This window comes from Acyrthosiphon pisum, chromosome A1 (genome assembly GCF_005508785.2).
Source record: "Acyrthosiphon pisum isolate AL4f chromosome A1, pea_aphid_22Mar2018_4r6ur, whole genome shotgun sequence".
NCBI lineage: Eukaryota > Metazoa > Arthropoda > Insecta > Hemiptera > Aphididae > Acyrthosiphon > Acyrthosiphon pisum.
The window spans coordinates 100,830,837-100,841,788 of NC_042494.1; the positions used below are offsets into that span (position 1 = coordinate 100,830,837).

The 10,952-nt window shown below is 25.1% G+C and overlaps 1 protein-coding gene across 1 annotated transcript; it reads left to right on the top strand.

Annotated features, from left to right (window-relative positions):
• The first annotated feature begins 12 nt into the window (after positions 1 to 12).
• On the top strand, positions 13 to 10,108 carry LOC100162397 (cytohesin-1). Its single transcript, XM_001950738.4, has 11 exons — positions 13 to 423; positions 2,164 to 2,237; positions 3,375 to 3,439; positions 3,533 to 3,799; positions 4,490 to 4,602; positions 4,658 to 4,806; positions 4,892 to 5,003; positions 5,067 to 5,300; positions 6,438 to 6,507; positions 6,962 to 7,082; positions 9,651 to 10,108. Exons 1-10 carry the CDS (start codon positions 384 to 386, stop codon positions 7,047 to 7,049), a joined length of 1,212 nt encoding a protein of 403 aa, XP_001950773.1. The 5' UTR covers positions 13 to 383; the 3' UTR covers positions 7,050 to 7,082; positions 9,651 to 10,108.
• Positions 10,109 to 10,952: the final 844 nt, after the last annotated feature.

Here is a 10,952-nt window from a genome sequence, read left to right on the forward strand (position 1 = left end):
CAAATCTCACAAAAGACGCGTTATCATGTTTTGATATTATTATAATAATAACAATATGTCAATATCGAATGTACATTGTACGCGAAGTCAAGGAATTTTATTTTTTTCGTCCGCGAATAGGATCTTTTTCTGAAGCAACTGAGGATCAAAGCTTGACTAGTGACTACGACGATCGGTTTTTCAAACGTCTCTTGCACGAATAACCCAAGTACGGGAATAACTTCATCAATTTTGGTTCCATCGTGAAAACGTGTCATCATCGCGATCGCTGTCGAGACTTGTCAACAAAAACGTTTTCTCCGTGTACAGTGGTGAGGTACAATACAACCATGATCGAATTCATGCTACCAATGCTGCGATGAAGTACACAGAGAAGATCTAAAATGAACGTTCCATACATCAATGACACTTTTAACATTAATGGTAGGTGTATTTTCTAAGCTTGCAAAAATGCAAAACATTATAACGGCGACAACTTTATACCCGTGTGAATGGGTTGGCAAAATATTTACTCATAGTTATTGATCATTAAATATTAATATTCGTCAGCTCATACCTTATAATCTTAAAATGTAACTTTATTCATGTTATTGCATACTTATCCAACATTTAACCAGCATTTGAATTTGCCACTTCTAGTCTCTTTGGTCCAGTACTCCAGTGTAATCATTAATTATAATTTTCCCTTTAAATATTGTATAATTTCATTTATTACAAATTTATTTTTGCATAAATATTAATTAGAGTATTAATTAATGCAGGTATAATGGTTAATATTTAATAAAAATAATTTATAAGTTTATGATAATTCAAACAATTTTGCATAGTAAATTTCTACTTCCAAATTTAATAAGAATTTAATAAGTCTAAGCTTGAAATCCTTTTAACAGATACCTACTCTTTGGCATTTTTAATAACTAATATTCTACTCTGATGGACTGATATGACTAATCTACACACGTACAGCATAGCAAAAACTATTTTGCGTGGAAAAAAACCGATAAGGCTACAGTCATAACTAAGAAATAAAACTTTGACCACAAAAAAAGTTCTCATTGTTTCAAAATCCATTATTATTTGAGTTTTTTAAACTTTAATAACTTTTTTTGAAGTTCCGATAACCAAAATAAAAACGATATTGCACAGCTCAAGACCTCTTTTTTATGTGGTGAAAATTTTGTTTCTTAGTTATGGCTGCAGCCTTCTCGGTTCTTTCCCATGCAAAACCATTTTTGGTATGCCATAAGTGTGTAGGACGGAGACCACAAATGTGGGTGAAACGTCCTTAATATAATATTTTATGAAATATTATAAATATATTTTAAGCACCTGTAAACATAATAAGTACAGTATGACTCTTGGAGGGCTAGATTCACCAATGTGATTTACTATGATAATACTAATATATTTATTACATATATTGTACACAAATTACCTAACAAAATATAAAAATTATAGATATAATCAAATTTTAAATCTACCAAAAATAATGTTTATAAGTAGGTCATATCCCATAGCTTTCTAAAAGAATACATTTTAATATATTATGACACTATAATTAAGTCATTGGTAATTAAATCAATCAAACAATAGACATTTGGAATGCAAGTATTTTCTACATCTTCATATACATACAGATATGGTCTAGGATATGGTGCTAGTCTATTTTAAATGCGATACCATACCTCCTCACGGTTAAAATTATTCATATCGTAACTGAACTTTTAGTATAGTGCTAAATATAAGTTAATTTAAATTTATCACAAATCATTTTTTCTATAGCTTTAAATACATTTTTTTTTATGATTATTCAAAAGTTGTTTTACATTTATTTATACTCAATGGTGTTTTGGTATTATATTTTTATTATTTTAAAACAAAACATCAGGTATAAGATTTGTTTTTTACAATTTGTCTAAAAATGGAATATTATATCTATAACTATTTTCCAATTAATATGGATTAAAATTAAAACCCAACTACCCAACATCCCCTAGAAGTTTTAAAGGAAAATATTCCATTATTATAAATTAAGAAAGAAGACTTTTAAAAAATGTTTTTTATAAATCCATTACTTTAACAATTATAAATTAATATTCTTTTAATATTTGAATAAAATATAATTATGATTGATTTCCTATAGTTTTTTTTTTTTTATTTTAGAACTTTCGACGGATCAACAAAAATTGTTAATTGAAATTAGACGTCGTAAGGCAGAATTATTACTTGAAATACAGGTTAGTATAAAATTTTATATTACCTACATGTTTCCCATATGTCGTTTTGATGCATTAATTTAACCTTGAAAAAGATCCATTAAATAAAATTGTATCTGAAAACAGTCTATTAAGTTTAATTTAGTTAACTTTGAAAATGATACTGAAATCAATTAATAATATGTTTAAATTATTTAGAATAAAACAATTATACTTAATTGATAAGATTAATATTTAATTAGTTTCATACTATTATTTAATTAACTTTCAATAGTTCCTATGGAATTTAATGTTTGTATATTGATTTATTATACACATTATTTTGCCCTTACCATAACTAATACAAAAACAATATTTTTACTACTTTCATTTTTTTTTATTATACAATTAGGTTACGAGTATTTTGTTAGGTATTGTATTGTGTTTAATTCTGTTATCTTTGTGTCAAATTCAATAATGAACACCTAGTTAAAAAATATAAAATTTAATTTCCTATTTTATATGCATACTTTATTTACTTAATTAATATACGGAATAAAAAACCATTTTAGAGTTATTTCAAAATGAAAATATTTTACTTAAGAATACTTTTAAGGGAAAACTCTAACAACTAATAACTACTACCTATATCTTAGATACATTTTAGGATTTTTTAAATTAAACAAAAATTTTAATTTCAAATAATTATAATTTAATTAAGTATAAGTACCTAGTAATATTTAATAAATACTCACACTTTAAATTAATGTATGACACATTTTATCACATGTGTTTATCTAATTTCATATTAGTACTTGAAACAAATAGATAAACTTGTAAAACAATTTTTTGTTATTGAAAATGTACATTAATAACTTAGACTGTATTATAAACTTGATATGTTATCTATGCCATTGATGTATTATTTCTAACTACAATATTGATTATTAATTTATTAAACATTCATAAAAAAAAAAAATAAATATTTGTATACTTATTTTTGACAGTTTTTAGATGTATCACCTACATTAAAAACAAACAAGCTCTTTTATTTTATTAATATCGCATTTTATATATCATTCTTTTTAGTGTGAATTTAATATTTATTAGTGCAGTTTCAAATGTTCAGTATAAATTGTTTAACATATCTTAATATTTTATTTTATTTTATTTTTTTAGCAATTGAAAGATGAGTTATCCGAAGTTGTTAGTGAAATGGAAAATATGGATTCTAATGACGATAGGTAATTATTGTTATTTATTATATCCATTTATTTCAATTCTGTTTCATGTAGTGGATTAATTTATAATGAATATTATTTTTCCTTTTGTTTTAGTAAAAATCAAACCAAAGCTAAACAAATATCAATTGGTCGTAAAAAATTCAATATGGACCCAAAGAAAGGAATTGAATTTCTTGTTGAACATGGTCTACTAAATCACAATGAAGCTGATGTTGCTGCTTTCCTCTATAAAGGAGAAGGATTAAATAAAACGGCAATTGGCGATTATTTGGGAGAACGAAATGATTTTAACGAAAGAGTTTTAAGAGAGTTTGTCTCCCTGCATGATTTTACTGATCTCATACTGGTTCAAGCTCTTAGGTAAATACAAATTATATACCTAGAAACCAACTGTAATTAAGGGCTGTATGTCTAGTTTTTATGTGATATTAAAATGTGATGTACAAACCAATATATTGTACACATCTGTAAGGTTAGGTTAGGTAATTATATGATTATAAAATTATAAAAGAAGTTAAATTTGTTTATAATAAGATAGTCTTGTTTAATGAATTTTGTATTACCTATGTAATTGTAAATGGTTTTTCTAAATATGTGAGATATAGAGAAAATTTACTTAATGAAGGGTAATACTTATTAAATATATTAAAGTAGTGTTTCTTTATTTTATTAAGTGCTGAAACAACAATGTTACTTCTTTAAACACTAATTACTTTTCCTCTATATTTTAATAATATAATTATAATTATATCAAAAGTAAGTAATTTAATTACTCATCTAAGTATATAAATAATTAACTTAATATACAATTAATTTATTGTAAACTATTAATGTTTAGACAGAAACTTCATTCAACAATATTTAATTGTTACTAATTAATGTTTAAAATAAAATACATTTGTAATTGATTATAAAGTATAATACTGTATGAGTACGACCAATAACCACTAGTAAATCGTAAATTCCATTGTTAATTTAAATTAATCATAAAAAATATTAATTTAAATAGACTCTACTGACTAATTAATGAACAATGTTATATATTTTTAGACAATTTTTATGGAGTTTTCGACTTCCTGGCGAAGCACAAAAAATTGATAGAATGATGGAGTGTTTTGCAGAAAGATATTGTCAATTAAACCCAAATATTTTTACCAATACAGGTAATATGTTTATAAACTATTCTTGATAATATTTTTTAATTGAATATTTTTATAGATACTTGTTATGTTCTGTCATTTGCTATTATAATGTTAAACACAAGTCTTCATAATCCTAGTGTCAAAGATAAACCATCAGTTGAACAATTTATACAAATGAATCGTGGTATCAACAATGGTGGAGATTTACCTAGAGAACTTTTAATTGTGGGTTAAAGAATTTAGTAGACATTTTTTCAAAAATATATATTTTTTTAATTTTTTTAATTTTTTTAATTTTTTGTTCATAAAGAGTTTATATGATAGCATAAAAACAGAGCCTTTTAAAATTCCTGAAGATGATGGTAATGACTTAATGCATACATTCTTCAACCCAGACAAAGAAGGATGGTTATGGAAACAAGGTATTATACTTATATTAGATTAATGTAATGTCTTACACTTTTGTTAAAATGTAAAATTTGTAGGTGGCCGATATAAAAGTTGGAAACGTCGTTGGTTCATTTTAAATGATAATTGTCTGTATTATTTTGAATATACAACTGACAAGGAACCTCGAGGAATAATTCCACTAGAAAATATTGAAGTACGAGAAGTATCCGATCGCCATAAACCGCATTGTTTTGAGTTGTATGCAGCTCCTGGAACTACCGACTTTATTAAAGCTTGTAAAACAGATAGTGAAGGAAAAGTAGTAGAAGGTGAGAATAAAGATAAAATAATAATTTAATGATTATAATTATTGCACTGTTAGTAACTGTTTAGTTACTAACTGAATATAATCATACTTTGGGTGTTTGATATGGTTTGTAAATTAAAATAGTAGAACAATAAACGAATATACAGTATATAAAAAAAAAAAAAATTGAATCTGCTTAAAACGATCTTCTGGGATCTAGAGCACCAGATTGTTATATCCAAACTTTGTTATATGTGGATGACAAAAACAGTATGCAGATGAGATATAAAATCGACCAAATACATGGCTGGGAATCATTTTAACCGGAATACCGTTATTCGTGGCATCGTAATAATCAGATTCTGCTGTATAATTAACTAAAATTGAAACTTAATTACTTATTAGTGTGGGAAACAATTGAAGGAAATGTTTGATATCAACGACATCTATTAAATGATATTTTTGTTAAAAATATTTATCTTTCTAATGTATATATAAATGTATTATTTTACAAATTAAATATTTATATCATTTTCAAAAATATTTTTAAGGCTGTTGAAAATGGGTCGTTTTTTTGTGATCAAAAATATACTTCCAGAAGTCCAATATTAATTTTGAAAAAATATTTGAATTCCTTATTTTATTTTCTAGGTTATGTAGGAGATGGATTTTCTTTTCTTTTTTTATTTAGTAACAATAAAGTAAAGATGAATATTTAAAAAAAAAAAAATTAATTTGGTACTATACTAATCAAAACAATACAAAAAATCGAAAATCCATTTTCTACATATCCTAAAAAAGAGAATAAAGAATTCAAATATGTTTTAAAAATTAGAATCACGCTTTTGGTACTGAGTGAATTTTTCTTTTGCTTTTTGATACTTTTATTTTGTAACTTTTTTGATCACAAAATATAGTCACATGTGACTATGTGTATGGATTTCCAAGAATCTTAACCGTAGTTTATCTTTAATTAATAATTACATGAAGCGTTCAGGAAACTTACGCATATAATAATCAGTCACTACACACACAGTTAAACATCACTTATGATGGATATAGAATATTGCCTAAATCCAACCCCTTAAAAATAATTTGTTTTCACCAGCCTTAATTATGTTAATTTATCACATGTTTTAATTGATTGGTTGTATTGTAGGTAAGCATACTGTGTATAGAATGTCAGCAGCTACAGCAGAAGAAAAAGATGAATGGACAAAATGCCTTAAGTAAGTTGTAAGAAAATAATTTACAGTTACAGTTAGGGTAAAGCTAGTTAGACTTCCATCATCTTAGATGTAAAGACACTTAGTTGTTATATGAATTGTAATAGTTACTTATTAATTTTTATGGAAACTTATTCATAAATATATTTGTAAATTATCAATTTATTTTATCATGCAACTCTTCAACATTTGAAAGTCATTGATTATTTATAAAATAATTCTTATGAGTCTATGAGTACTGCTTATATTGGTATTTTAACACCTCCAACAGATATACTAAATAAAGTGAATTTATTTCATCGCTTATTGCATAAAAATTAATTATAGTTTTTATCACCTTACCTACCCAATAATGATAAAATCATAATTCATCTCAATGAAAATTGATTGCCGAAATAGTCACTATGTCAACATGTGTATGTGATTATTTTTAATAACTCATTATTACCATTTTCAGACAAAGTATTAGTCATAATCCTTTTTATGACATGTTAGCAGCACGTAAAAAGAAAGCACAAAAAAACAGTGTTCATGGTCGAAGCTAGCGTCATTTACTCTACTGTTTAAAACAGTATTTGGTAATTTATAATTGTTTAACTATTGAATTTATTCTTTTTTTAAACTATACAATTGTTATTATTAAGAGCATGTAAGTGCACTATTTGTGTCTCTCTCTGGCCCATACTTAACACTGCAAATTTGTGTTCAGCAGAACCAATCTTGTGTTGTTTCTTTAATATTAGAGTAAATTGACTTATTAACAAAAATAATGTTAAGAACATTGACTGTGTCTATATGTTGGCTCAATTTTAAGCAAGTTATAATTATGTATAATATTAAAATTTAAAAATGCTTACATATTGTAAATAAATTGTATATCGTATAACAGCCAATGTACGAACACAGACATTAACATGGCAGGACATTAACTCTAATTAACGGTGATATATTTTAATCAATACAATAAAAACACCAGAAATGGTGAAAAAATACTATAATACCAATAATTAATTTTATTTAGAAATTATGGGAGATTAATATGAAAAAATTAACTTGGGACAATTTAACACTTTCTTCTTTCATTATAATCTAAATTTCAATTCTTAACGCTACCAATTTTTACTGGGGTGTCAATAGTCAAATTAATGTTAAGAATCCAAAAATGCAGGCTCAAAGTTTTGGTGGACTATTATATTATTATGTAATACATATTATAAATAACAGTAAAAAACAAATATTTTCTGTTCAATTTTATAATTATTATTTTATTTATAACAACAAGTAAATTACATTCATATAATATGTCTGTACTAGTTCATACATTACCAAAAATAAATATTTAATTTACCATTTATATAATAATAGAAATACAGAATACTAAAGTCTAATGCTAGCATTCAATGTAAAATAAATGTAAACCAATTGTCATTTCTACTTTAACATTGCTACTGAGATTCTTCCAAAAACATACATTATTTTCTTATTGAAAAAATATAGCATTTTCATCAGGCATTTGTATGTAAGTATGTAAATATATCTTTTAAATTTGTATTTAAAGTTATAAAAATTATGAAACCCTTTATTTACTTATAAATAAACGACATAACGATAAAATAACTATAGATAATGGTGGGTATTTCAAAAGTGTAAGTCCCGTATTTAATCACTTGTCGCATCATAAACATACTAGTAATGAGTGACTGTGCCAATCAGTACTTATTTTGGTACTGGTCTAGTTGACCCTTTAAGAAAATATTCCCCCACCAGTCAGGTTTAGTTGACGCCCGCCACTTAAATCTCTCGTGTTTTCGATGTTCTAGTTATTTGATATAGAATGTATATACTACGGTTAAAAAGGTACAGAATCATATACATAAAGTATTAGTATTTTAAGAATAATATTTGGTAGAATCCGTGTAGTGAAATTAATGATAGAAGATAGGTATAACAGTGGGTGCCGTATATTATAAGATTATGGAGTTTTACCTCAGTTTTACAGTGGTCGTCATCACTGAACAATAAATATGAATTTCCAATAAATTTTTAATAACGTGCACAATAATTCATAGGCAATCATTTTGCAAAACAAAATATTATTCATAAAACTAGGACTTGTGACAGTGGACTCAAAATTACTTTTGATCAACTAAGAGGTCGATGGCGATGTCATTTGAGATCATGTCAAGCAGAAAAAGGTGTTAAATCCAATAATTGGATCTAAAGTGCTAAGGTAAAGTTACCAACTATTGTTCACTTCTTTTATGGTTGGACTCATGAACTAACATCAGTGGACTTTTGTAAACGCAAATGAGCAAATCTACTATCATAGTAGATTGGAATAACTTTCTTAGGGAAGTATGTGTATGAAAACTTTCTCACGGCGATTCAAAAATAGGAGGTGCTGGTTGTATTGTTAAGATCGATGAGAGTTTGTTTGTCAAGCGTAAAAATAATGCCGTTCATATCCTGCCGCAGCAATGGGTATTTGGTGGCATAATATGTCGTATGAGCTTTGTTGTATGTGTTTATTACATTATTATTTATATATGAATGATATATATTTTTTTACAATTTATTTCTTCATATCTATATATTTTGTACCTATAAATACCAAATGAATGTATGATAAATAATTTAAATAGTTTTCTTACTTTTTTATGAATTATTAAATTAAAATATTATATAATTATATATTAAATTATTGATTATTGACTAGAACATCAAAAATATGAAAGATTTAAGTGGCAGGCGTCAACTAAACCTGAGTGGTGGGGGGAATATTTTCTTGGCGGGGGTCAACTAGATCAGTACCTTTATTTCATAGTTATTCTTAGTAAATATAAAACTTTTATTTAGCCTAATAAAATTAAAAATAAACAAATTACATTTAATTTCATTAAAAGTAATATTAATCATAAAATAATAATTTACTATTTATAATATGTTATAAATGATCATGTAGTATATATTATAAATAAATAATAAACAATTTAAATATTTTTTTATTATTTTTTTTTTTTTTTCATTTATTTTAAAACTGTTTTTAAAGTATTTTACTGTTAATAATAACTTTAAAAATAGTTTTTGTAAGATTAATTATTTTCATAAACAATTATTTGAGTTTTAAAATGTATTTTTATTTTTAGTGTACACTGATGTATTCTTTCGGACACTCTAGATACTGGAAATCTAACAAAGAAGATCAATTCAACAAAACTTTCAAGTAAAATAATGATACCTTATCAATTTGTTTTTGTATCATTTGGATCAAAATGAAATTAGTCTGATTGAACAATAATCAATATTTTTTTATTGATTTGCACATTATTTTATTATGAATATAATTTTTTAATATACCTACTGGCGTCACCAAAAAACTTTAATAGCTATCATTTCCATAAATTAGTTCAAATATATTTTATTATTATATATTCTGTTTATTATAACAATTTTATAGTTATTTTTATAATATATAATCTAGTCCCAATATTTTACATAATTATTGTTTTAAAACTTACTTTATGCATTGTTTTGGTGGAATTTTTGTAAATAATTTAAAAATAAGTATATTTGTTCATAAAATTAATTAAAAATAATAATTCAATTTTTGTTTATTTTATGTAGAAATGCTATTGATAAAAAAAAAAACAGCCAACAGGATAACACAAATATTTTATTTTAACAACTAAGGTATTTTTTATAACGGTATCAAGTTGTTGTATCAAATATACCTTGTCTTCAAATAGGTCACTACTCTGGTAGGTAGTCTTTATATTTTGAAAATATCATTAATTCTAGGTAACTAGGTACCTAGTTATTAATGATGTAAGTACGTAATAGCATTGATTATAAACACTAAACTATTAGTATTTATAATCAATTTGTTGTAATAGTGAAAAGTATCAAATAGGGATTCAATTCCCAAACAATATTTTTTAATTATAAAATGCCATATATATATAACTAAACTACTAAAATTGTATGTGTGTAAGCAGGGGTGGATTGGAATTTTGAACCAGTACGCGGGCTGTCGTGTATTTATTATTTGTTGGAGGCTTGCAGGAGGCAAGTATACCATACTAAGGTAGTAATATTTTTTAGTGCTTTAAAGGGCCGGTAAATATTTATTAACATTTTATGGTGATTTCATTGTTCCTATAAAAATGATTATATTATAATATAAAAGTGAGGTTTGCATAGACAGATATTGAGATATAAGATACCTAGTTGTTATTATTAATAATAATAATTTATTCCAATGAATAAAACGAGCGTGAGCCGTATAGTACAATAACATTTTAACCCAATAACCAGATACAATAATTAAACAATAAGTTTAATACTGTCCAATAGTACAGTAAAGTTGTAACACAATAAGCACAATAACTACATGCAATATAAATACAATAATTAAACAATAAGCATATTAAATTTAAATTAATTTGGTG